This window comes from Macaca mulatta, chromosome 6 (genome assembly GCF_049350105.2).
Source record: "Macaca mulatta isolate MMU2019108-1 chromosome 6, T2T-MMU8v2.0, whole genome shotgun sequence".
NCBI classification, from domain to species: Eukaryota; Metazoa; Chordata; class Mammalia; order Primates; family Cercopithecidae; genus Macaca; species Macaca mulatta.
This window is the reverse complement of record NC_133411.1, coordinates 41907814-41935246: the sequence shown is the minus strand read 5'-3', so window position 1 is coordinate 41935246 and position 27433 is coordinate 41907814. Positions and strand designations below refer to the sequence as shown.

General features: G+C 42.1%; 2 protein-coding genes and 1 non-coding gene across 3 annotated transcripts; 2 read left to right on the top strand and 1 right to left on the bottom strand.

The window, feature by feature from the left end:
- Positions 1–1193: 1193 nt before the first annotated feature.
- On the bottom strand, positions 1194–18061 carry CARD6 (caspase recruitment domain family member 6). The gene is made up of 3 exons (XM_015139950.3): positions 17574–18061; positions 15539–16093; positions 1194–6518 (listed from the first exon to the last, which is right to left on the bottom strand). The coding sequence occupies exons 1-3, from the start codon at positions 17854–17856 to the stop codon at positions 4243–4245; spliced, it is 3114 nt and encodes a 1037-aa protein (XP_014995436.3). The 5' UTR covers positions 17857–18061; the 3' UTR covers positions 1194–4242.
- Positions 18062–24009: 5948 nt separating this feature from the next.
- On the top strand, positions 24010–26451 carry RPL37 (ribosomal protein L37). The gene is made up of 4 exons (XM_001086649.5): positions 24010–24039; positions 24608–24743; positions 24948–25032; positions 26332–26451. The coding sequence occupies exons 1-4, from the start codon at positions 24037–24039 to the stop codon at positions 26399–26401; spliced, it is 294 nt and encodes a 97-aa protein (XP_001086649.1). The 5' UTR covers positions 24010–24036; the 3' UTR covers positions 26402–26451.
- LOC114679164 (small nucleolar RNA SNORD72) lies at positions 26170–26249 on the top strand. The gene has a single exon (XR_003730840.1). It is a non-coding gene; the product is annotated as a small nucleolar RNA SNORD72 (small nucleolar RNA).
- Positions 26452–27433: the final 982 nt, after the last annotated feature.

Here is a 27433-nt window from a genome sequence, read left to right as displayed (position 1 = left end):
ACCATCCTGGCTCACTGCAACCTCCGCCTCCTGAGTTCAAGCAACTCTCCTGCCTCAGCCTCCCAAGTAGCTGGGATTACAGGCGTGTACCACCATGTCTGGCTAATTTTTGTATTTTTAGTAGAGACGGGGTTTCACCATGTTGGCCAGACTGGCCTTGAACTCCTGACCTCAGGTGATCCACCTGCCTCAGCCTCCCAGAGTGCTGGGATTACAGGTGTGAGCCACTGCTCCTGGCTTATAAACAAGTTTTGAGTTTTTCCATGTTTGACTGAGTACAGTTGGACTTGTGCTTTATGCAGCAGTACTCTTAAAATGTTGTTTCACGTGCTGAATTCAGGCTTTTTTTTTTTTTTTTTTTTGAAATGGAGTCTCACCCTATCACTCAGGCTGGAGTGCAATGGTGTGATCTTGGCTCACTGCAACCTCCGCCTCCCCAGGTTCAAGCAATTCTCCTGCCTCAGCCTCTGAGTAGCTGGGATTACAGGTACCTGCCACCATGTCCAGCTAATTTTTGTATTTTTAGTAGAGACGGGGTTTCATTATGTTGGTCAGGCTGGTCTCCTGACCTTGTGATCTGCCTACCTCGGCCTTCCAAAGTGCTGGGATTACAGGCGTGAGCCACCGCTCCTGGCCCAGACTTTCTTAATACATCTGAAAAAACCAACATTTCATGCTATCTATACTGCCTACTCCTAACACTATGTTTGACTTTGACACATTCAACCCTAGTACAAACTCAAAAATGTGATTGGCTACCTGTAAACATTCCAAAGCCTCGCACATAATAGATGCTCAATAAATAAATGTTAGAGACGGAAGAAACAAAAAAAAGAAAAAGAAAGAAGAATGGGATGGAAAGAGAGGAATCTGCTGGATGTCTCCTGCTTGCCCCTGCAAATCCACTGTCCATTCTGCTCTAAATCCTAAAAGGCTGGACTACATGGGCTGCCTGGACAGGCTACCTTACCCTCTGGCTTCTGACTGGGTTTGGCCAAGGGGATGCACCAGCAGCAGACCAGAGGTAGGGAGGAGATACTTATTTCCTTCAGGTCACTCACTGTAGCCTGCTGTATCCCTCAACGAACTAGACCCAAGGCCATTTCCAAACAGCTCTTCTGATTGGGGAAGGTACTTTCTTCTCTTCTATAGAGTGCTTTTACCGGATCCAAGGTACTGCACTCTCCTTTGCATTTTCTTTTCCTTCATCTTGTTCAGTCCTTTAGAAATACTTCCTTTAGGGCCAGGCACGGTGGCTCACACCGTGTAATTCCAGCACTTTGGGAGGCCAAGGCAGGCAGATCACTTGAGGTCAGGAGTTCAAGACCAGCCCAGTCAACATGGTGGAACCCTGTCTCTACCGAAAAACACAAAAATTAGCTGGGCTTGGTGGTGCATGCCTGTAATCCCAGCTACTCGGGAGGCTGAGGCAGGAGAATCACTTGAACCCGGGAGGAGGAGGTTGCAGTGAGCTGAGATTGCACTCCAAGCCTTGGCAATAGAGTGAGACTCCATCAAAAAAAAAAAAACCACTCAATATTGATTGTTTAATACATGTACAAAGGAAATATATTGTGATACGATAATGTTCTCAAGGATTAATTATTCCTTTTCAAAGACCAGCTCTCATTCATTTGTCAATATGACTTTTTCTTTTTTGATGTACTTGAAGGTACTTTTTTTACACATAAAAGACTATTTGGGGGCTACTGTAGTGCTTTAAATTAAGAAATTTTACTAAAGTTACCAATTCACAAACTGAGGCTAAGTTCAATTTATAAACGTTATTATTTTATTCTTAATCTAGTGAATTTTAACACCCATTTTTAAAGTGTCCTTTTATCCATACTTGATGTCATTTACAAACCTAGTTAACTAAATGTCACTTAAATATTTTAAATTTAATACACTATTTTTCCTTAATGCCTCTAACAAGCAGAATTTACCCAAATGTTTAGAATAATATGAATCTAATAAAAATATAAATTCTGTGAATCTTAAGTTCTCTTTAACATTTCAATGTTTTTGTAAACTTTTGTAAACTTATCTTTTAACTTAAGAAAATTACAACTCTAAAATTGAAAACTCAGTAACATTTTAAATTTTAATCATGAAGTATTAGTATATTAATACCAGACCCTCTAATAAGTTCAATTTTCTTAACTGTTACAAATATTTAAAATATTGTATTAGCCTGTTTTCACACCGCTATAAAGAACTACCTGAGGCCATGCGTGCTGGCTCATGCCTGTAATCCCAACACTTTGGGAGACTGAGGCAAGCAGATCACAAGGTCAGGAGTTTGAGACCAGCCTGGCCAATATGGCAAAACCCTGTCTCTACTAAGAATACAAAAATTAGCTGGGCGTGGTGGTGGGCACCTATAGTCCCAGTTACTCGGGAGGCTGAGGCAGGAGAATCGCTTGAACCCAGGAGGCGGAGGTTGCAGTGAGCCAAAATCACACCACTGCACTCCAGCCTGGGTGACAGAGCGAGACTCCGTCTAAAAAAAAGAAAGAACTACCTGAGACTGGGTGATTTATAAAGGAAAGCGGTTATTGACTCACAGTTCTGCATGGCTGGGGAGGCCTCAGGAAACTTACAATCATGATGAAAGGTGAAGAGGAAGCAAGGTAGCTTATATGGCGACAGAAGACAGAGAGAACAAGGGGGTAGGTGGCACGCTTTTAAACCATCAGATCTCTGCTGGACGTGGTGGCTCACGCCTGTGATCCCAGCAGTATGGGAGGCCAAGGCAAGTGAATCATTTGCGATCAGGAGTCTGAGACCAGCCTGGCCAACATGGTGAAACCACATCTCTACTAAATACAAAAATTAGCTAAGTGTGGTGGCAGGCACCTGTAATCCCAGCTACTTGGGAGGATGACGCAGGAAAATTGCTTGAACTTGGGAGGCAGAGGTTGCAATGAGCCAAGTTCACGTCACTGCACTCCAGCCTCAGTGACAGAGTGAGATTCCATCTCAAAAAAATAAAAATAAACCATCAGATCTCATGAGAACTCACTCACTATCACAAGAACAGCATGGAGGAAACTTGCCCCATAATCCAATCACCTCCCACCTGGTCCCTTGTCCCTCCCTCAACACATGGGGATTACAATTCGAGATAAGACTTGGGTGAAGACAGAGCCAAATGGTATCAAATATGAAACAAACATAGATCTTTTCCAAAGTTAATGCCAAATAATTAATTTTATTGGCTGTTAATTCATTATTTCTACCTATAAGGGTTAAATGAGAGACTTTTACCATTCAAGCAAATTGGGGCTATTAGCAAAAGCTAGTTGATTTAACCACACCAAATAAGCAGGGTTATCTGCTCACTGGCTGATATTGAACCAGAAACTTTTGACAAAGACATTTCTGGAGCAGCCAACAACTAAGACACTTTTTCAGACACAGAGGCAACTTTCGTCCTATTTCACAGTTACTTTGCAATTAGAGACCCTAACCCCATTCTTCTCCAAGTGGGGCTGTCTCATAGACCCCCATTCCCTGGGTGCAAGCTATACGTTATCTAATAATACTCAAGATTGGATTCAATTATCTACTGCTTGATTCCAGTCTTATTTTCATATTTTTCTTCTTGGTTATGAATACAACTCTCACAGATATCTTAAAGATACCCAATTCAGGCTGGGAGCGGTGACTCACACCTGTAATCCCAACACTTTGAGAGGCCTAGGTGGGTGGATCACCTGAGGTCGGGAGTTCAAGACCAGCCTGACCAACATGGAGAAACCTTGCCTCTACCAAAAATACAAAATTAGCTGGGTGTGGTGGTTCATGCCTGTAATCCCAGCTACTCGAGAGGCTGAGGCAGGAGAATCTCTTTAACCTGGGAGGCGGAGGTTGCAGTGAGCCGAGATCGTGCCATTACACTCCAGCCTGGGCAACAAGAGCAAAACTCTGTCTCAAACAAACAAACAAACAAACAAAAAGATATCCAATTCGGTCATGTATATCTTTCTTTGTTTTACATGCTAGTGACAGTAGTCTTTCACCTTCATGGCAACTCTTCTGCTTACTATATGATTGGGATGGCCTGGGTAAAGGATATGCTTTATAGATCTCTGGACTTAGTTCTTTTTTTTTTTTTTTTTTTTTTTTAATAATTTCAAGTTTATTATACAATATTTGGTCAAACAGGATGACTTACTCAAGAAATAGTCCAATCCTATTTTTCCTTGACTCAGCTGTAATGAAGATGGACTTAGTTCTTTAATGCTTCCCTCCCCTCTTTGGCCCTGCTTTTGAGTGGTGTGCCTTAGCTTGTGAAGGATTGGTTGAAGATGACTTAGGTTGAGTGGGTCTGGGCTGAGAAGGCTTAGACTTGGGAGGCTGGGGCTGGCTTGGCTTAGGTTGAGCGGGCTTGCATGGAGAAGGTTTAGTTTGGGAGGGCTGGGACTGACAGGATTTTTTCTGAGAAAGTGTAGGTTGAGAGGGCACAGAATGGAAGGGTTTAGGCTGGGAGTGTTTGACTGTGGATGCGTTGGACTGATCGGATTTGAACTGAGAGCTCTTGGATATGGGATAGGACCCTATTTGGAGAGCTGGATTTGAAGCCCTAACCTGCATCTTCATCTGGGCTCCTTGCTGAGAAGCAGGTCTTAGTTTTTGTGTGGCTCCTGCTGGTTGAAAGGACTGAGGATGAGGCTTTCCAATATGGGATGTTCTTATCAGTTTTCCAGTTGCTTCAGTTAATTCTGTTCCCCTAGTACAAGCTTGCTGAGGCCATGGCTTCCTTACTGCTCTTGCTGGCTGTGAACCCAGGGAATAGGAGTGACCTACCTGGGAGACTAGTGTCCCAGACCTTTCAAGAGTTCCCATCGTTTGTGGTCTCTCAGGGCAGGCCTGTACATGCTGACAAATAGGTCTTGGCGGTCTCCCAAATGTTCCATTCAAGTGACCTCCCCGAGCAACTCTGGAAAATTTCAAGAATCTTTCACCTGAATAAAATACCTGGGGATGGAAGGATTGAATACCAAAACTTTTACCTCGGCCCCGGGCCCTTGCATTCTGAAAGGGCAAAGGACAGAACCACTTAGGTCTCTGCTCTGACCCAAAGGGGTGGCCCATAACCCAGGGGGCTTTCAAGGAAACATGGTTAAAGTTACCTCCAATTCTGGTTGGAAAGGGCCAGGAGTTCTCTAGAAGAGGCCCGAATATTGGGGTACCATAGAGATTCTGAAGATTCTGGCTGAGCTCACATTGAGTTCCAGGCTCTTGTATTGGCATTAGAGCTTGGCTTTTAGATGAGCTTTTTAGCTGACTGCGTCTTTGCTGACCCTCATCTTCAGCTGTTCCAGCAATGTCTTCTCCTGAGGGAACTTGAATTCTCTGAGTGTTTTCAAAGTCTTCATCTACCTGAATCCCCAGCTCCCTGGCCAGGGCGGCCATATCCTCCACAGACACACATCTGAGGGAAGAAGAGAACATCACTTCCTGGAGGGCAGCTTGAAGGCCCTCCATGTTCTTCCTTCTGTCCCCAGCATCTCCCCCTTCCCAAAACAGTAGCTGTGCTGGCTTCAAGTTCAGCATCCTCTGAAAAATTTGAGCCTCTTCACTCTCCCTGGCTTGGGGACTGAGAACAAAGTAGCATCTTTCAATGGCAGCTTCTCCTAAAAACATTAGCAAGTCCCATTCCTTCTCACCTAGACAGTCAGTGAAAAAAAACACAGCTGAAGAAACTTCCATCAAAAAACCAAACTGAGTCCAAAAGCTTTCTAGATTTCCACGGAGATTAGCCAGAGCAACAGGCTTTTGGAAAAAACAGGGGTTTTCCTTTCTATCATCATTATCAGGAAAACACCACGTTATCTCAACCAGGCCATCAGAGATTTGCCGGGGAAGCACCAAAAGAGGCAAATCTTGATGAAGAAAGATTTTGTGTGATTTCAACTGGGCAGGGCTGAGAAGTGTGTTGAGGATTCTGGACTTAGAGAAGCTACAGTATCTTAGACGCACAAAAGAGATGACAGGCATCTTCATGAGAGTCAGAAACTTTTCTGTCTCCCCTGTAGGCCCTCCTGAAAACTGTGTGGACTGCTTCTTCACAATGTCCTTCATGGCCCCCAGCATTAAGATACTTTTGTTGTTTTCTGCATCTGGCAGTAGCAGGGGAAGAGCAAACTGGCACTGATACATGTTTGACATGACTTGGCGTTGCAAAGAGCTATCTGAACACAGCATGGCGGCACAAAGGACATCAAGGGGATTAATGGTTTGTATGTCTCGAATTTCCAAATTCTCCACTCCAGGCAGCAAATCCTCCTTGCTATCTTCATCCAGAACCTTGTGCCTGAGGATTGAATCCCTAGCCGTCACATCTAGTGCCTGAACTTTCATCAGGAAATTCCAGGCTAAGTCTGCTGCACTCTCCGGGGTCCACTTACATCCTCGATCTAAGGAGAATTGTGTAACAAAATCTGGCAGAACCTTTCTGCTTCTATCCATGTTCAAACATAACAGGATGTCTTTAAACGCCTTTTTTCTTTCTGTAGGAGAGAAGATAATAGTGAATGCCATGTTCAGAATCTCAATTTCCCCCATCGACTTCTTTTTTTGAGACAGTCTCACTCTGTCATCTATGCTGGAATCCAGGGGCGTGATCATCATCCTGGGCTCAAGGGGTCCTACCATCTCAGCTTCCCAAGTAACTGAGACTGCAGTCACCTACCACAATGCCTGGCTACTTTTTATTTTTTTAATAGAGATGGGACCTTGCTATATCGCCCATGCTGATCTTGAACTCCTGGTCTCAAATGAACCTCCCAAAGTGCTGGGATTACAGGCATGAGTCACTGTGCTCAGCGTGACTTTTAAAATTAAATAAATAATCTGCATCATTTTTTGCTTTGAGACAGAGTTTGAAAGAAAACTGTCACCCAGGCTGGAGTGCAATGGAGCCATCTCAGCTCACTGCAACCTCCACCTCCTGGGTTCAAGCTATTCTTGTGTCTCAGCCTCCCGAGTAGCTGGGACTACAGGTGTGTGCCACCATGCCCAGCTAATTTTTGTATTTTTAGTAGAGATGGGATTTCACCATGTTGGCTAGGCTGGTCTTGAACTCCTAGCCTCAAGTGATTAGCCTGCCTCAGCCTCCCAAAGTGCTGGGATTATAGACATAAGCCCCTACACCTGGTCTAATCTACACTTTCATTGCAAAAAAATCGAAACAATATAAATAAAGTAGAAGTCTCCTTTCACCATTCTGGCAAGTCATCTTTGTTTTTAGGGGAGATATCAATATGGTACAGTATATTTGCTTCCCATCCTTTTTCTATGCGAGTACTTAAGTATGCATGCATATATAGAAATAAATAGTTTTACTTAGTAGACGCTATTTTTTTTTTTTTTTTTTTGAGATGGAGTCTGGCTCTGTCAGCCAGGCTAGAGTGCAGTAGCAAGATCTCAGCTCACTGCAACATCCACCTCCCAGGTTCAAGTAATTCTCCCAGCCTCAGCCTCCCGAGTAGCTGGGATTACAGACGTGCGCCACCACACCCAGCTAATTTTTGTATTTTTGTAGAGAGGGATTTCCAACATGTTGGCCAGGCTGATCTCCAACTCCTAACCTCAAGTAATCCACCTGCCTCAGCCTCCCAAAATGCTGGGACTACAGGCGTGAGCCACCATACCCAGCCCATGCTTTTTTTTTTTTTTTTGCATAAATGATATTATACGAAACAAATAATTCTTCAGCTTCTTTTCACTTAGTGGTATTACTTGCAAATTATTTCAAGTCAGCATACATACTGATCTACCTAACTCACTTTAGGTATTTCATGGTACTCCATGGTTTGGATGGATGTAACTATTTTAAACAATTGCCTATGGATGATCATTTAGGTTTTTTATTTTTTAAAAATGTGCTAACATTTACATGCAGCAATGCAAAAAATCTTGTTAAGGTTAAATTATATACATCTATGAGAAATACTCTAGGTTGATACTGGTTTTTTGTTGTTGTTGTTGTTGTTGTTGTCTTTTGAGACGGAGTTTCGCTCTATCGCCAGGCTGGAGTGCAGTGGCTCAATCTTGGCTCACTACAACTTCCGCCTCTCAAGTTCAAGTGATTCTCCTGTCTCACCCTCCCAAGTAGCTGGGACTATAGGCGTCCGCTGTCACGCCCAGCTAATTTTTTTTTTTTTTTTTTGTATTTTAGTAGAGACAGTTCACCATGTTGCCCAGGCTGGTCTCTAACTCCTAAGCTCAGGCAATCCACCCGCCTCAGCCTCCCCAAGTGCTAGGATTACAAGCGGGAGCCACTGTGCCTGGCTTTTTCTTTTTTTTTTTTTTTTTGAGACGGAGTCTTGCTCTGTCACCCAGGCTGGAGTGCAGTGGCATGATCTCAGCTCAATGAAACCTCCACCTCAGCCAGAGTGGCTCATGCCTACAATCCCAACATTTTGGGAGGCTGAGGTGGGCAGATTAGTTGAGCCCAGGAGTTAAGACCAGCCTGGGCAAAATGGTGAAACCCTGAACCACCTGGGTTCAAGCGATTCTCCTGCCTCAGCCTCCCGAGTAGCTGGGACCATATATACGGGTGCCACAACACCTGGCTAATTTTTTGTATTTTTAATAAAGATGAGGTTTCACTATGTTAGTTAGGATGGTCTCGATCTCCTGACCTCTTGATTCGCCTGCCTCGGCCTCCCAATGTCCTGGGATTACGGATGTGAGCCACCGCACCTGGCCGATACTGGTTCTTTCTTAAATTTATCTCTTGCTGAAGTTTACAGGAACTGAAGATTTTATTTCCTTCAAAGTTTTTCTCAGAGTTTACAGGCTATACCTAATTTTTCCTGATCTCCCATTTTCCAAACTATCTTCTACTTTTTTTTTTTTTTTTTTTTTTGGAGACAGGGTCTTGTACTGTTACCTAGGCTGGAGTGCAGTGGTGCAATCTCACCTCACTGCAGTCTCAACTTCCTGGGCTCAGGTGATCCTCCTGCCTCAGCCTTCAGAGTAGCTGGGACCACAAGTGCACACCACCAACCCCACCTAACTTTTCATTTCTTCATTTTGTAGAGACAGGGTTTCACCATTTTGCCCAGGCTGGTCTCAACTCCTGGGCTCAACTAATCTGCCCGCCTCAGCCTCCCAAAATGTTGGGACTGTAGGCATGAGCCACTCTGGCTGGCCTACCTACTTCTTATAAATACAGAGATAGTGCATAACAGAGAGAGAAGATCAGATTGGATTTCCTACTCCTGACAGATGGCCAGCTAGTGTAAAAATGTAAAATTACCCTTAAAAATAGCCTTGAAGAAACAACAGAAGAGAAAAGCATGGATTTTAGGAATTAATAAAAGTAACTATAAGAAGCCTTTGAGTAGTCTCAAAGTTGCTTGAACTGGTATATGTGTTGGGGCAAAACGGTGAGGGGGAAGTTGAATCTATCATGAAGAGTTCACAGAGGAAGCAGTGAGAGAGTAGGTTGCAGGACAGCTTTTAAGTTCTGCTTTTTCCTGTCTCATACTTTCCCTTAGGAAAGCAATTCTCTACTTCTTCAGGCAGAAATTGGTACTCATGGCTGGGTGCAGTGGCTCACACCTATAATCCCAGCACTTTGGGAGGCTGAGGTGGACAGAACACTTGAGGTCAGGAGTTTGAGACCAGCCTGGCCAACATAGTGACAACCCGTCTATTAAAAATATCAAAATTAGCCAGGTGTGGTGGCAGGTGCCTGTAGTCCCAGCTACTCGGGAGGCTGAGGCAGGAGAATCACTTGAACCCAGGAGATGGAGGTTGCAGGGTTGCAGTGAGCCGAGATTATGCCCCTACACTCCAGCCTGTCATCTCAAAAAAAAGAAAGACATCAGTACCCACAGTATCCAAGCCAGGTATGTCCACAAGGTAATAACAGTGTCACTATGGAGCAGATCAAAGCAACAGAGTAGATGTACACACAAAACAGAGATGTATCTAATTAAGCACAGAGCTAGGTGAAAAAAGTATCAAGAAACTAATCTGTTTTATAAATTAAAAATTCATAAAAATAACTCAACTAAGGCAAAAAGAAATAAACAGAGATTTCAGCTGCCACCCATGGAAAAGGAGTCTAAATTTTTAATTTAAGCGCAGTCAGGTTAATTGGAGACAAAAACAGACCAAAATAATATTCAGACTCTTGGAAGAAATATAACAATCTAGAGTATGACCTATTATATACAATGGATAGAACACAATCCAAAGCTAACAGACATAGGAAGAAGTAGGAAATGTAACTCATACTCAATGGACACTGACTCCAAAATGACCCAGATGTTAGATTTAGCATATAAGAATTTTACAGTCAGGCACTGTGGCTCATGCCTGTAATTCCAAAACCATGGGAGGCTGAGGCAGGAGGATCATTTCAGCCCAGAAATTCAAAACAAGCCTGGGCAACATTGTGAAAACCCTCTCTCTACAAAAAATACAAAATTAACCAGCCATGATTTTCTGTGCCTGTAGCCCTAGCTACCTGAGAGGCTGAGATGGGAGGATGGCTTGATCCTCAGCCTGGGAGGTTGAGGCTGCAGTGAGCCAAGATTGCACCACTGCACTATAGCCTGAGCAACAGAGCAAGACTCTGTCCCCCCCGCAAAAAAAAAAAAAATTAAAATTAAATCCACAATGAATGATTAAATAGGATTTCTCCGGAAAAAAATAGAAACTACTTTTAAACAGGAAATTCTGGAATTAAAAATCACAATATATGAATTTGTTTAAAATCACTACTTGGGCTAACAACAAACTGGAGATGACAGAAGAAAGTAAATATCCAACCTGAAGAACAGAGAGAAAAAATATTAAAGAAAAATGAGCAGAGTCTCTGGAACCTGTAGAACAATACTTTTAAAACTCTAAAATTCAGGTACTTGAAGTCTCAGAAAGAGAGAAGAGAAAAAGTGAGAAAGAAAAAAATCTTGGTAAATAACAGCTGAAAAGTTTCCAAATTTGATTAAAAGGTTTTTTTATAGATTCAGGAAACTCTGCAAACACTAAGAGAAAAAAAAAAATCACACCTAGATACATCAGAGTCAACTGCTCAAAAAAAAATTAAGAAAAAAATCTTGAAAACAACCAGAGATAAATGACATAGCACTTATAAAATGACTGAAGATTTGGCATCAGAAACAATGGAAGCTACAAGACAGAGAAGGCTGGGCGCGGTGGCTCACGCCTGTAATCCCAGCACTTTGGGAGGCCAAGGCGGGTGGATCACAAAGTCAGGAGATCGAGACCATCCTGGCTAACACGGTGAAACCCTGTCTCTACTAAAAAGTACAAAGAAGCAGCTGGGCATGGTGGCAGGCGCCTGTACTCCCAGCTACTTGGGAGGCTGAGGCAGGAGAATGGCGTGAACCCGGGAGGCGGAGCTTGCAGTGAGCCAAGATCATGCCACCGCATTCCAGCCTGGGTGACAGAATGAGACTCCGTTTCAAAAAAAAAAAAAAAAAAGACAGAGAAATGGCATCCATAACACGTTAAAGGCAAACGTTGTAGAATCCTATATCCAGCAAAAGCAACCTTCTGGAATGAAGGCAAAACAAAAACATCTTTCAATAAACAAAAACTAAGAGAATCTACCACCAGCAGACTTGTACTAAGAGAAATAATAAATAAATTTTTCAGGCTAAAGGAAAATAATATAAAATGAAAACCTAGATCTTCAGGAAAAAAGAAAGGCCACAGGGAAAGGGAGACATATTAGTTCCACCCAATGGTTGAACCCAACTACAAGCTGGAGGGGGAAGAGAGTCAATTGATACTGTCTACACAAGTTGACCTTCTATAGTGCAGAGCACACAAGGCAATAGTTTAAGCCTTTCTGAGACTTTGACACTGTGATATTTTTTACATAAAATTTTGCATGACAAAAAGCATGAAGATCTCCCTTTGAGTTAGAACTTTTTTTTTCAGTTCTCAGCTGCACAGACAAATATTACTTGAGAAAGAAACAAAGAATAGCCACATGCCTCCAGTCAACTAGAGTGGATGGGCGGCCATTAGACTTACATTACAGATCATAACTACATTATTATTAAGACTTCTCTTGATCTGTTTTGCTAAAGATGTTTGATTGATTGTAATAATGTCCCCAATTAATGGCTTTCTGGTATCCATAGTCTTTGCTATCTTACTTTGCAAGAAGTAGAATTTGTTTTCCCCCAACCCTAAACCTGATTTGGCTTTGAGACTTGCTTTGGTCAACAGAATGTGGCAGAAGTAATGGTGTTATGGGTTCTTTGCTCTCTTACTTTGCAAGAAGTAGAACTTGTTTTCCCCCAACCCTAAACCTGGGTTGGCTTTTAGACTTGCTTTGGTCAACAGAATGTGGCAGAAGTAATGGTGTTATGGGTTGAATTTTGTCTCCCTCAAAAAGATATGAAGTCCCCCAGTACCGCAGAATGTGGCGTAATTTTATAAACAGCATCTATATCTTTACAGAGGTAATTAAGTTAAAATAAGGTCTTGGGGGTTGGGGGGCCTAAATCAATATAATTGGTGTCTTAATAAAAAAGAAAAATTTAGACACAGAGACATGCACAGAGGATAGATGATGGAAGAGACACAGGGAGAAAATGGTCATCTATAAGTCAAGGAATGCACGAAGCTACCAGGAGCTAGGCAAGAAGCCTGAGACAAATCCTTTCCTAGCACCTCCGGAGGGAGCATGACCCTGCTGATACCTTGACATTAGGCTTCTGGCCTTCTGAACGGTGAGACAATAAACTTTTGTTGTTCTAAAGCCAATCATTTGTGGTACTTTGTTACAGCAGCCCTAGGAAACTAATACAGATGGCATGATGATCGTTCTCAAGCTAAGACTCAAAAAGCCTTCACTACTTCTCTGTCTCCCTCCCTCCACCTTGCTCTCTCTCCCCTTCTCTCTCCTTTACCCTCATCATAAGAATATATTTGGCCATGCACAGTGGCTCATGCCCATCATTCCAGCACTTTGGGAGACCGAGATGGGCGGATCACCTGAGGTCAAGAGTTCAAGACCAGCCTGGTCAACATGGTGAAACCCCGTCTCTACTAAAAGTACAAAAATTAGCCAGGCATGGTAGTGGGCACCTGTAATCCCTGCTACTCAGGAGGCTGAGGCAGGAGAATCGCTTGAACCTGGTAGGCAGAGGTTGCAGTGAGCCAAGATCATGCCACTGCACTCCAGCCTGGGCAACAGAATGAGCCTCCATCTCAAAAAAAAAAAAAAAAAAAAAAAAATATATATATATATATATATATATACTGCATCTATTCTGAGAACAAGCCCAGAGTAGCCTGCTAGAAGATGAGAGACCAGCCTTCAACTACCTCATCACACATGCATGAGTGAACCCAGGGAAGACCAGAGAACTGCCTAGCCAACCACAGACATGTGAACAATAATAAACTCTCTAGTGTTTGAAGTGACTGAATTTTGAGATGATTTGTTATGTAGCATTATTAAGGCCAAGAGTTCAAGACCAGCCTGGACAGCCTGGTGAAATCCAGTCAGTACCTGATATAGAAAATTTTTCATGAAAATAAAACAATATGTAAGAGACACACTGCAATATTAGAATGTTACCTATGGAAGAAAGTAAATGGGAAATGGAGAAAAAAACAGAATAGATGAACGGGATTTTTGCAGAATAATGATGACACTATGCAATGAATTAATTAATTCAACCCTATGCGCCAACTAAAATAAATAAATAAATAAAAATTAAGAATGGGGCCCCAAAATAATCATGTATTAAGAAGTTATTTGGGGGTGGGGTAAGAGGCATGGGTTGAATTATGTCCCTCACAAAATTCGTATGTTGAAATCCTAACCCCTAGTACTTCAGAATGTGATGTTATTTGGAAATAGGGCCACTGCAGATGTAATTAGTTTTAATAATGTTATTAGGGTGGGCCCTAATCCAGTATGACTCGTGTCTTTTATTTTGGCCAAAGGGATGCACGCTCAGGGACAAGGCTATTTGAAGGTAAAGACATATCAGAGGGATGCTTGCACAAGCCAAAGAGTGTCAACGATTTCCAGCAAACCACCAGGAAAGCTAGGATCCTTCAGATCACATCCTTCAGAAGGAACCAACCCTTGTCCAGGCGCGGCAGCTCATGCCTGTAATCCCAGCATTTTGGGAGGCCAAGGTGGGTGGATTACTTGAGGTTAGGAGTTTGAGACCAGCCTGGCCAACATGGTGAAACCCCGTCTCTACTAAAACTACAAATAATAGCCAGGTGTGGTGGCACGCACCTGTAATCCCAGCTACTTGGGGAGCTGAGGCAGGTGAATCGCTTGAACCCGGGAGGCAGAGGGTACAGTGAGCAAGGTCGCACCATTGCACTCCAGCCTGGGTGACAGAGTCTCGCTCTGTCTCAAAAAAAAAAAAAGAAGGAACCAACCCTGTCAGTACTTTGATTTCAGATTTCTAGCCTCCACAAGAAATTTGTGTTTATTGTTTAAGCACCAATTTTGTGGTATTTTGTTACAGCATCCCTCACAAACTAATGTAAGGTGTGATGAGGAAGAAATGACTCTCTTCCTACCCATAAGTGGATGACGAGTCCCCAAGATTTGAAATGAATGTGAGATGGTAGTTACATTTTCATCCTCTACTCAGAACTTAGTGATGTTTATTTTCCCAGGCAATATCACTCCAATGAAACACTTCTCATTTTGAATTTTCATTAAGAAATATTCAGATTTGGCCAGGTGCAGTGCCTCACACCTGTAATCCCGGCATTTTGGGTGGCCAAGCTGGGCCGATCACTTGAGTCCAGGAGATCGAGACCAGCTTGAGCAACATGGCAAAATTTCATCTTTACAAAATACAAAATTAGCCAGGCATTGTGGCGGGTACCGGTAATGCTAGCTACTCAGGAGGCTGAGGTGGGAGGATCACCTGAGCCTGGGAGTTAGAGGCGGTGGTGAGTCATGATCGTGCCACTGCACTCCAGCCTGAGTGAGACTGTGTCCCAAAGACATTCTTTTTTAAATAAAGAAATATTCAGATTCAAGATACAAATATAATTCTCATCAAGATGGCATTATGTGGACTGGATCAAGCCAAGTAACAATATTTTGGGATCTTAGCCATTTACTGACTGTTTTCACTTAAATAGTCAAACCCATAATTCCCACATCTCTCTGGTCACAAAGGCATTAAAATAAACAAAGTGATTTAACCTGAGGAATAGGTTAGCCTGAAATTAATGATTAGTAACTCCTTGTACGTATTATGGGAAATTAATGATTGGCAGCTCCTTATACGAACTACAGAAATTTACAAACTGACAATCAATATTTACTTTTGTGTATGCTGTCCATCATTTCGTAGGTCCTGGGAGCTCCTTTAAGTCAACACCTACTTCAAGGAGATTCCAGATCAGAGAGGCACAAGGAATTTCTTGGTAGTTGATTTTCTGCTGACATCTGTGCCTTTGTCATCCTCCTATCCCCATTATGTCATGGCAAGCTTATTAACTTATTAAGTTGTTGCCTAACTAACTATGCAAGGTATTTCCATACCTTCTATACTTTTCTCCTGTTCCTCCTCCAATGAAAGGTTGGTTTCTGATTCCTCATAACTTGGTTCTTCACCGGAGAACTCTGTGGTTTCTGAATTCTCAAAGTCCTCTTCATCATATCCAACGTGCTCTGGGTCATCATAAACCTCCTCTTCCACAGTGGCTTCTCCATCTTCAGGGAAGTCAACAGATCCTAGATATTCCTCTTTTCCTAAGTATAAAGAATCATCTAGTTCCTCATATCTCTGTCCATCCTTTATATATGTAATAGTTGCTGGAACTTCATATCCAACTTTCTCAACTGAATATGATAATGTGACTTCTGGCGTGTCATATTCCTTCTCATTCTTCCTGGCAGACAAAACTGTTTCCCTATGACTAGTTTTCTTGTCCCTGAAAAACTCAGAGGTTTCCAAATCCAAGTGTTCCTTCTCACTGAAGAACACTGTGATCTCAGGGGTCTCAGGCTCTTTTATTCCAGGAGAAAAAGCATCTTCTGAATTCTTGCTTGCCTCCATAGATTGAGGAGGTACTATATTCTCATATTTTAAAAGTTCTGCAAAGAAAAGAAAAAGAATTGTTTTTCCCAATTAAGAAAAAGAAACTGTATAATAGCTGGAGTTCCTGAGGCCTCAAAGCATCATCCCTCTTCTTTTTCTTTTTCTTTTTTTTTTTTTTTTTTTTTGAGACAGAGTTTCGCTCTTGTTGCCCAGGCTGGACTGCAATGGCACGATCTCGGCTCACTGCAACGTCCACCTCCTGGGTTTAGGTGATTCTCTTGCCTCAGTCTCCCAAGTAGCTGGGATTACAGGCATGCACCATCGTGCCCAGCTAATTTTTTTTTAGTAGATACGGGGTTTCACTTTGTTGATCAGGCTGGTCTCAAACTCCTGACCTCAGGTGATCCACCTGTCCCGGCCTCCCAAAGTGCTGGGATTGCCCAGCCGCCTCTTATTTCACTGGAGGACAGAAATACCTAACACCTCCTATATAACTTGCATGTCAACATATCAACTTTCAGAACTTTCTTTTTTCCACTAAAAAATAAAAAATCAGATCACACCACTGTCTTGCTTAAAGTTTGAGTCCTTCCCAGCAACCTTCCAGGGTAAGTGAGTAAAACAAAAAATTTGAATCATATGAACAGTGTTTACTTGTGGACTTACTGTGACTCACAACAGACTCACGTCTCCTGGGGCCACTGCTAATGAAATCTGATCACAAATACTTTCTAATCAGTAAACAAATGGCTCTAATTTGGAATAGTGTGCTTTAGAAATAATAAAAAAAAATTTCTAAGCATATAAATCTTGTCCTAAATTAGGTATCATTAACATTCACCTTTTTAACTGAGCCTCTACCTCTAACATCCCTTAAAATAATTTTGAATTTTTTTTAGATTCCTAGCAAAGGAGCTACACCTAGTCCTAGTAGTAATTTACAGAATTGCTAAGCAACTGGAAGAACTGCTTTTTCGTGGACTACTAGTTATCTTTGAACCATTTAAGAATTAGCACTGGAACTGCTCTGGAAAACAGCTGCTGCTGGCATTCTTACCACCAAAAAAATGAAACTACTGATCTGCCATCTATGTGTTAAAAATTATTTTCCTTGTATTTTCAAAATGGCTATACTAAGTGAAAGATACAGCTTGTGGTCTTGGCACTGTAAATATCCACGAATTCACCTACTTGAAAAACAAACCCTGGATTGTGTTATTATTAACAGGATTTTCCTTCCAACTGTGAGAGTTCAGCATGTTACGGTCAGTATAATGAGCAGTTTACGTTAGCATTCAAACAACTGCAAGTTTTGAGTACAGTCTGAAAAACAAATTATCGATTCCGTAAACCAATAAGATGTTAAATTTCAGAAACTTTTTAAATTCCAGTTTTTCCCTGTTTCATATTTCAGTAAAAATTATCTCTGGAAAAAGACTAACAAAAATAAAAGACAACAATTTTCTTTTTTTTCTTTCTTTTTCAGAAAGTCTGCCCCCTCCCTCTCACCCCGGAAAGTATACAAATTCAACTTACCGTGCCTTAAGCCGCAAATGGCAGCGGACTGTGGAAAAGTACTAAATAAACACTTGAGAAAATGCTGACAGGTCGCCTCTCCCTTTTTCTGTACCAAAATTAACAGCTTCCGACTCTTCTTCAGGAGATCTGTAACATTCTCCAGAGTCTCATACTCTTCCTCGGAAATCAGCCTCCGAGAAGTTAACGTGTCTAAGATAGAATCAGGATCATGTTGGAGGATTTCAAGCAACTTTTTTCGTTCTCTTTCTATGATCTCTGAGGGAGTACTCTCAGTAGCCATTGTTCCTGTTTCCTCTAAACCAGGAAATGGATTATGAAATCATCCTAATGAATAAGTAAAAGTTGAAAACAGAATGACAAAGAACAATTTTATTTGGCTAAGCTTTAATATGTCAATGATGCCTAGTGTTGGAGAGTGCAGATACAAGCACAGTGGGGCAACCCAGCTCAGAGCACTCTCTGATCCGGGGTCCTTGTGGATTATTTATCTGCTCTTTTGAAGGCTTGATAAATTCTCACCATGACTCAGACCCAGGGTCACCTCCTCCAAGAAGTCGCTCTTGAACTTCAGGTTGGACTAGGTATTCCCTGTTCATAGAACTATACTATGATGCCAAGATTGTAAATTATTAATTAATATTTGGTGGGCAATCTGGCAATATACAGCAATAAATAAATAAAGTTGAAGACAGATAAAAATAAAACTTCATATCCTTCAACACAGCAATTCCAGTTCTAGGAAATTATCTTAAGGAAATAATGAAGCAAATACCCAAAGATGTATGTACAAGAATCTGCATTATAACATTGTTTACAATAGTAGATAATCGAAAATAACCAAAATTGAGGTTTAGGGAATAAATATTGACATGTCGACAGTGAAACACTAAAGAATTGTTAAAAAGGATAAAGTACATCTCTACCTATTGACAAATAATGATATCCATGATATATTGCTATGGAAACAGCACGTTATAGATCTCATTTGTGTTTTAAAAAAGTTAATGTGTATATAGTATATGTATACAATATGTGTATACAGGTATACATTATATTTTAAAGAAGACAGTCAAGAGATATCCCAAACTTTAACACTGGTTATCTCTGAGAATATGATTACAGGGAAATTTATACTTCCACCTTAAACATTACTATTTAATATTTTATATTTTTGATTTTTTATTATATTTATTTTAAGAAAATTACCTGGTTGGTCTTTATTTACTCCTTCACAGTTCACAAGAACCTGAAAGCGATCTGCTCTGCATAACTAGCAACAGGATACTGGATGAATAAACTGTGATATTTCTTATAACATAATATTACATGGCATTCAAAAAGAATGAACTTCAGTGACCCACAATATAGAGAAATCATAATAATAGTAAGGAAAAACTGTAAATCCCAAAGGATTATATATAATATGACACCTTTTTTAAAAGTTCAAAATAAACACACACTTACATTTAAGGGTACACATCAAGTCATTAAAATTTTACAACACAAAAATCAAAGAATGATGAATATGAAATTCAAAATGATGGTTATCTCACATAAGGGAAGCTTGGGGATGGGATGGGATTGAGAAGGAGATCATGGATATCCTACAATGTAGGAGTTGGGCTTATCAGGGCTACTATATTGTTAAAGGTAAATAGCTAATATGTAAATAAAAGCAGAACATGCATGAACCAATGCTATTAGGAACCAAGGATAATGAGTAATCCAATTCCGGTATCTCCAAGGTTAAAAAAGTATTTTAAAATCCTGACTGGACGAGGTGGCTCATGCCTGTAATCCCAGCACTTTGGGAGTCTGAGGAAGATCACTTGAGACCAGGAGTTTGAGACCAACCTGAGCAACACAGCAAGACCCTGTCTCTACAAAATATGTAAAAATTATCTGGTTGTGGTTGTGCACATCTGTAGTCCCAGCTGCTCGGGATGGGAGTCTGAAGCAGGAGAGCTGCTTTGGCCCAGAAGTTCGAGGTTGTAGTAAGTAACTCTAGCCTAGACTCTTTAAAAAAAAAAAATCCTCATATGATATTAAAAATTAATATTAGGTAAGAGTTTTATAAAATTGAAGAGTTTTAAAATTTTTATTTATTTTGACCAATTATAATCATATATAATTATGGGATATTCAGTAATTTTATATGTATGCAGTGTGGAATGATTCACTGAAATTAACATATACATCACCTTCAATACTTATAATTTATTCCTTCTGTCTATGACTTTGTATCCCTTGACCAGCACCCTTCCCTTCCCTGCAACTCCCAGCCTCCCTCTGGTAACCACCATCATACTCTAGGTAAGAGTTCTTAAATATGTATTTCAAAAGTATGGCTTTCAAGTGATGCATCCCACCTCAGGCCCACAATTTGATTGACACTGTCATAAAGATTGCCAATTTTTTGTTGTTGTTGTTCAACTTGATCAGGAAGGTACTTTAATAACAGGTCTCTCAAACCACCAGTCTCCTCTCCAATGCTCCACCTTAAGTATGCTCCTTTCTCACAATAACCTTTCTGAGATTTCAAAGCCGATAGGAAAAAAGTGTTCACTTGAAGTGGAAAACTTAGCATTGAAATTTAAACTTCCTTCTAGAAGTTTTTGTTTTGTTTTGTTTTGAAACAGAGTCTCACTCTGTTGCCCTGACTGGAGTGCAATGGTGCAACCATAGCTCACAGCAGCCTCAAACTCCTAGACTCAAGCAATCCTCCCACCTCAGCCTCCTGAGTAGCTGGGAATACAGGCCTGTGCCAATCTGTTCAGCTTTTTAAAAAAAAAAAAAATTTTTTTTTGTAGAGACAGGGTTTCACTACATTGTCCAGGCTGGTCTCGAACTCCTGGGTTTAAGCAATCTTCCCATCTTAGCCTCCCAAAGTGCTAGGATTACAGGCGTGAACCATATTTTTTTTTATTATTTGTAGAGATGGGGTCTCCCTAAGTTGCCCAGGCTGTCCTGAGCTCAAGTGATCCTCCAACCTTGGCCTCCAAGAGTGCTGGGATTACAAGTGTGAGCCACCATGCCAGGCTGTCTAGTTTAAATTGTTTTCTGATGGCCTGGTATGGTGGCTCACGCCTGTAATCCCAGCACTTTGGGAGGCCGAGGCAGGCAGATCACCTGAGGTAGGGAGTTCAAGACCAGTCTGACCAACATGGAGAAACTCCATCTCTAATAAAAATACAAAATTAGCCAGGCATGGTGGCACATGCCTGTAAGCCCAGCTACTTGGGAGGCTGAGGCAGGAGAATTGCTTGAACCCGGGAGGTGGAGGTTGTGGTGACCGAGATCGCACCATTGCACTCCAGCCTGGGCAACAAGAGCAAAACTCCCTCTCAAAAAAAAATTGTTTCTTGATAACAGAAATTTGCATAGTACAGCCTTAGAATGCAAAGGAAGTGAGTTGGGGGAAGGGTGAGTGTAACCAGGATGTTCTTTATTACATAAAATATAGCCAGGAGGTACAAAATTGAAAGTATAGACCTCAAATCGGAATGAATAACACAGGAATAAAAGTCTTAAATTTGCTCTATTTTATTATTGTTGTTTTGTTTTTTGTTTTTTTGCTAGGCTAGTCTCGAACTCCCGACTTCAGGTGATCTGCCTGCCTCAGCCTCCCAAAGTGCTGGGATTACAGGCATGAGCCACTGCACCTGGCCTTATTATTAGTTGTTAATCTTACTGTGCTAATTCATAAATTAAACTTTATCATAGATATGAATGTATAGAAAATTCTCCCTTGAATTGCTGCTAACGAATTTATGTGATGTTTTCAAGACAAAAGTCAACAGTAGTTTCATGTATTGTAGAAATAAAAAGAGGCAGGTCTCAGTGCTGAGTCCTGGTGGTCAAGAGACTTGATTGTATCAGAACCATGGATGCAGGACTTAATATAGTTTCTGTCATTGCCAAAAAGCAAAATGTCAGGGGGTGAATGCCTAGGCTAACAGCCTTAGATCAACCATTTCAGACGTTGATCTAGTCCTGGCTGGGCATGGTGGCTCACACCTATCATCCCAGAACTTTGGGAGGCTGAGTAGGGGGCTGATCACTGGAGGTCAGGAGTTCGAGACCAGCCTGGCCAACATGGTGAAACCCCGTCTCTACTAAAAATACAAAATATTAGCCTGGTGTGGTGGCGTGTGCCTGTAGTCCCAGATACTTGGGAGGCTGAGGCACAAGAATTGCTTGAACCCGGGAGGGCAGAGGTTGCAGTGAGTCGAGATGGCACCACTGCACTCCAGCCCAGGTGACACAGTGAGATCCTGTCGGAAAAAAAAAAAAAAAAAAAAAAAAAAAAAGTTGATATAGTCTCTAGTCCTGACTTAAACCTAGCAATTGTATAGAAAGTTGGAGGGTCTGACTAGCCTTCATAGACCTCTAGAAAGCCAAGAGTTTGCTTGACCAGGGCAAAATTTACATGATTTGACATACACCAAAAAGAACCACCTCACACTAGAGAGGAGGAAAAGTCATTCTCTCTCCTGTCTTCAATTCTGGGAATGTCTGGAGTAAACAGACTGACATAATGCCTGTCACACTGCTTGGTTCCTTAATGGTTGACACCTGTCCTGCCCTTTCTACACTGACCTCATTTCTCACAGCCCCTGTGGTAGGCAGAATAATGGCTGTCTCCAAAGATAACAAGGTACTAATCCCCTAAACCTGTGAATAAATTAGATTATGTGGCAAAGGACAATTAAAATTGCAGAGGGAATTAAGGTTGCTAATTAGCCAAACTGGAGATAAGGAAGTTATCTGGGTGGAGTCAATGTAATCACAGGCGGCCTTAAAAATAGGAGAGGGGTGGCAGGGCACCCAAGCCCTTTGGGAGACCAAGACAGGAAGGTTCAGGAGTTCAAGACCAGCCTGGACAACATAGTGAGATCTTGTCTCTACTACAAAAAAAAAAAAAAAAAAGGAAAAGAAAAAGAATAAGAGGGATGCAGAATAAACAGTAATGCAATGTGAGAAAGCCTACAGTAGTCTCCACTTATCCAAGGTTTCCCTTTGCAGGATTTCAGGGTTTGTTACCCCATGGTCAACCATGGTTTAAAAACAGGTGAGTACAGGACAATAAGGTATTTCCAGAAAAAGAGACCGACCACACTCACATAACTTTTATTACAGTATACTGTTATGATTGCTCTATTAGTTGTTAATCTTTTATGGTGCCTAATTCATAAATCTAACTTCATCACAGGTACACATGTACTGAAAAAACAGTATATATAGGGTTTGGTATTGTGGTTTCAGGCATCCACTGAGGGTGGTGGAACTTAAACCCTACAGAAACAGGAGGGAAACTACAGTATCACAGGTTTTGAAGATGCAAGGGAGCAATAAACCAGAGTTTGGGCAGTCTCTAGAAGCTGAGAAAGGAAACAGATTCTCCCTCCTAGAACCTCCAAGAAAGAAAAGCAGCTCCGGCAACATTTTATTTTTAGTTTTCTTTTCTTTTCTTTTTTTTTTTTTTTTTTTGAGACAGTCTCACTCAGTCACCTAAGCTGGAGTGCAATGGCGTCATCTCAGCTCACTGCGACCTCCACCTCCACCCTCTGAGTAGCTGGGATGGCAGGCGCGCGCCACCACGCCTGGCTAATTTTTTGTAGAGACAGGGTCTCCCTATGTGCCCAGGCTGGTCTCCAACGCCTGGGCTGAAGAGATCCGCCCGCCTCAGCCTCCCAAAGTGCTGGGATTACAGGCGTTAAGCCACGGGGCCAGGCCCCTGGAAACCATTGAACAAGTTCCATGTGTGATTCCTCGGCACAATGAAATATGGGATCAGATAACTTGCCTCTGATTTACTACAGTAACGACAACAATAACAAAAATCACTATTTGCCTTTCCCTTTACATCCTAAGCTCCAGCTCCAGGCCTCCGTACTCCTCGCGACCTCTCACAGGGAGAGTCAGCGTCGGCCAAGAGCTTCCGGGATCGGAATGAGGAGGCGGCTGGAGAAGTTGCTTTCTCCTGAATAGGGCTGATCCCAGACGCACACGGTCATTACACGCCGGGGACGCTCAGTCGGTGCGTGTACCCCCAAGCAGGGCCAGCCACGCATTCCAGGTTCTCCATGTGCCCAGACGACAGTAATCCACGGTACGGCAACAGATCTGCCTGCTAACGCGCGAAACCGATCAGCAGTAACAGTAGCACCAGGAACGGCGGCACGAAAAGCCGCTCACGGTCCAAGCGGGGCAGGCGAACACTCGGCCAACCGGTCGCCAGCCAACTGGGAGTCCCACCCACCTTTCCGGCACTGAAGACGCGATTGGCCGCGCCTGGTACCGCATCCTCCTCTTGACCCCACCGACACTACGGCGACGGACGCTTGGGAACGTTGCACAGCCCTCCGCAGGAAGTACTTCCCTGGGCGGAAGCTTCTGAGCGTGATATAGCGGAAGTGCCTTCTCTTCCGGTCTCTCTGGTCTCGGCTGCAGAAGCGAGATGGTGAGTTGTGACGAGGGTCTGTGTGAATCGCGTTCCATCCTCGTTCTTTGTGCCTCCCTGTCTGCTGTCCTTGGGGGTCTGGCAAGATTCCGGATAAGGGGAACTGGTGGGCAGAAAAGAGGCATGCAGTGGCCCTCAAGAGCCAGAAGAATGGCTGCTAATTGGTGCTTGGGGGACCGATCCCGCCGTAATTGTGGAGCTAGAGCCGCATTGTGTCCCTTGCTTCGGTACAACCTTTGGAGACCTTTCATAGCTCTAGCCTTGTTTGGGAGCTGAAGGAAGGAGTTTGGGAATGTTTGGCTGTGTGTAACAAATAATTCATTGGTGATGCTGTCTGGCCGGAGTCTATAAAGATAAGGTATATTTCAGAACGTTGCAACTCTTGTGGAGGGCTTTAGGTAACGTGAAATGCTGGTAGTGGTCTCTGACTTGGAATTCGTGGAGTCTTCTCCCACAGTTCCGACCTTTATGATTGCCTTTAGGTTTTATCAGTGCTTGGTTTCCCGGAGAACTCGAGTAAATCTAGAAATTGCCGCGTTTCATAATTATCTATTCCTTTAATGTCCAGACGAAGGGAACGTCATCGTTTGGAAAGCGTCGCAATAAGACGCACACATTGTGCCGCCGCTGTGGCTCTAAGGCCTACCACCTTCAGAAGTCGACCTGTGGCAAATGTGGCTACCCTGCCAAGCGCAAGAGAAAGTGTAAGTAACATTTTTCAGACCAACTGTGTTAGCTTTTGTTTGTATTGCACTTAAGTGGGGGCATAGGTTTGAACTTTATTTGGTGCCTATCTTAAAACTTGTACATCTGTATGCCGATGAGGTGGCATAAAACTCGTGTGTTAACAATACCTACAAGGTGTGTGGGGGAAAACCGTTTGAAATCTTTTCTGAACTTTGTTTTAGATAACTGGAGTGCCAAGGCTAAAAGACGAAATACCACCGGAACTGGTCGAATGAGGCACCTAAAAATTGTATACCGCAGATTCAGGTACAGTTTGTATGTTCGATCATAATTGGTCCTATGGGCTTGAATGAAACCCTCGTGTTTACTTGTAAAAATAACACTACCCTGATGGTTACTGGGGATGAGTTGTTGGAAGCATTTTTATTTTTGGTGGTTGTTGAGACAGGGCTTCACTATGTTGCCCAAGCTTGAGTGCAGTGGCACGATCACGGCTCACTGCAGCCTCAGTCTCCCCAGCCTCAGGTGATCTCACCTCAGCCGCCCGAGTACCCGGGACTACAGGTGTGAGCTGCCACATGCCCAGCTAATTTTTAATTAGTATTTATTGTAGAGAATGGGATTTTGCCATGACCTAGGCTGATCTCAGAACTCCTGGGCTGAAGCCATGGGCCTACCCAAAGTGCTGGGATTACAGGCGGGAGCTACCGCCGCAGGCCAGATGTTGAAAACTTTTATCTTCTGCCACTGTAACCTTGAGATCAGTTACTTTGGATTTTATTAGTTTTTTCGCTAAACAATAGTATAAATTAAGTTTCAGGAGCATTTTTTGAGCCAGGGTCCCAAAGAGTTGATATTTATTATGTTTATCTTTAATTGGTGTCAAAATTTGTCAAGACAGTAGTGAATAAGATCTGGGAGTCAGGCTTTGTTCAATCTTCAGTATAGTGGCTGTGGGCAAGAGTGCTATAGAAAACAGCCCTGATTGTTGCTGTTGCCTTAAGGACAGCCATAGATGTGTTCATGTGCTGAAGCAACTTTCTTTGCACTTAGAGTCATACGTTTTTGTGGGCTTAATGTTGAATGGGCTGTTAGTACGATATAGGAGTTAGGAGCTTGAACTGAAGCCAGGCTTTTAAAAGTAGGATAGTTGACCTCTCTTAGAGTAGATATGGATGTTTAGTAAGTTAAAATGCAAAGCTCTTGGTTTAGAAAATGTCTGCCATTAAACATGCTCATTGTTTTTTCGTTGCTTAGTCAAAGCGGTTGTGATCTATTCTCAGCATAGGGAACCATTTTCACAAATAATCTTTGATCTCTTGCCAAGTAAGAACAAACATACTGGCCCTTGACTAGTATAGCCAAATAAGTGTTTGAGCCTTAATTGCAGTTGCGATTAACTATATCTGAAAATGGGTATCTTTAAGCAAAGTGAAGAATTGCAGCTTATCAGTGATGTTGTAAAAATAAATGTCTGAACATATGAATGCAGTACTGATTTCAGCATTTAACTGAGATAAGCGCATTGAAATCTGTTTAACAAAAATTAAAATTGATTCATCGATGTTGCTGAAGTAACTTGTTCTTGTTTTTGACATCGTGCAGGCATGGATTCCGTGAAGGAACAACACCTAAACCCAAGAGGGCAGCTGTTGCAGCATCTAGTTCATCTTAAGAATGTCAACGATTAGTCATGCAATAAATGTTCTGGTTTTAAAAAATACATATCTGGTGTGTGCTGAGGTATTTTTAATCAGTTAGACTTGTAGTATCAGTGAAATAATGTAGGTTTAAGGACTGGGCTAGCTTAATATCAGATTTACTTGTTAAGTGACTGTTTTGGAATGTTTCCTTTGGACTGGGGTTGTAACGCGGTTTAAGGCAATGACTAACAAGCAGAATTCCAGGAGTCCTTGAAGCAGAGGGCACTGGAAGACAATACAGCAGATTAAAATAGCACAGCTCATGTGGCATAGATGGGTATTTAAGACATTCGAGTAAATTGGAAAGAGCATGATGTTTAAATTACCTTTAGTAGCATGTTCGTTTGCTATACTGTCATGACTTTAGGGGGATGATTATTAGTCACATAGAGCCTCGGAGTACCACTGGAAACATACAGGTAGGAGTTTAGGTGGCTTCTGTTTTTCAAAAGATGATCTAATCCTAGTGTCTATAATGCTCACTTGGCACACCTGGCTGGTGGGCTGTGTCAGGTGACTAGCTAAGTGAAAAAAGCCTGCTAGGTGTGACTCAGGAATAAGTAGGTTTGAGAAAAGGTAGGGCTGGGTACAAGTAAAGATTGAGCAGGAAATAAAGGAAAATCAAGTAAAAACCCTGAGATTTGTAGACTAAAGGCAATGATGTGGGACTACTTGGTCGAATTTTTTTAGCCCTCAACTAAATTAACTTGGGTGTTTCTGTGCTGAAGGAAGCGCTGAAACTTGCTGTCATGCCTTCACAGTTTTGGTGGATTATTGGTTGGGGTTTTTTTAAGAAATGAAGGGACAAAGTCAACCAACTGCTGAGTGAGACGGCAGGGGCAATTGAAGGGAACATGAATACTAGAACATCTGAGATTCTTAACCTGGCCTTGGAAGGGTATCCGTTTTACGTGTAACCTGGAATGGCTTTATAATGTGCTACCTAATTGTTACTCTCATCCTGTGTTTTAACTCCTAATTTACCCTTCAGGTCTCAGCTTCTG